The following is a 315-nucleotide window of genomic DNA, read 5'->3' on the forward strand; positions in this document are numbered from 1 at the left end:
AAAGGGCAGCAGCAGTAGCGCCGACGTCGGCACTAGCGTCAGCAGGTCATTTGTGCGAGGAGAGCATTTGTGTCCCTACTGAAAGCAGCAGCAGCAACAGCAACAGCAGCAGCGGCAGCATGTTCTGCAGCAGTGGCAGCAGCAGCAGCAACAGCAGGAGCAAGGATGGCAACAACAGCTGCAGCAGCACAACCACTGTACCTGCCTGTACACCTGAGACTTCGATGAGTCCCCCAGACAGTCCCGCAGACCGCAGCGTCGATACACCAGGCAGCAGCAGCAGCAGCAGCAGCAGCGGCAGCAGCAGCAGCAGCA

General features: G+C 60.0%; 1 protein-coding gene across 1 annotated transcript in view; it reads left to right on the plus strand.

Moving 5' to 3' along the window:
* The window catches only part of ETH_00038450 (protein phosphatase 2C, putative), a gene marked incomplete at both ends in the record, with an annotated part of 2,243 nt that overhangs the window by 773 nt on the left and 1,155 nt on the right, over positions 1 to 315 (plus strand). Inside the window, one exon of the mRNA XM_013375670.1 lies at positions 1 to 312. Coding sequence (XP_013231124.1) covers positions 1 to 312 — 312 coding nt within the window. The remainder of the gene's footprint in view (positions 313 to 315) is intronic.

This window comes from Eimeria tenella, genomic scaffold (assembly GCF_000499545.2).
Source record: "Eimeria tenella Houghton genomic scaffold, Eth_scaff2961, whole genome shotgun sequence".
Taxonomy (NCBI): Eukaryota; Apicomplexa; class Conoidasida; order Eucoccidiorida; family Eimeriidae; genus Eimeria; species Eimeria tenella.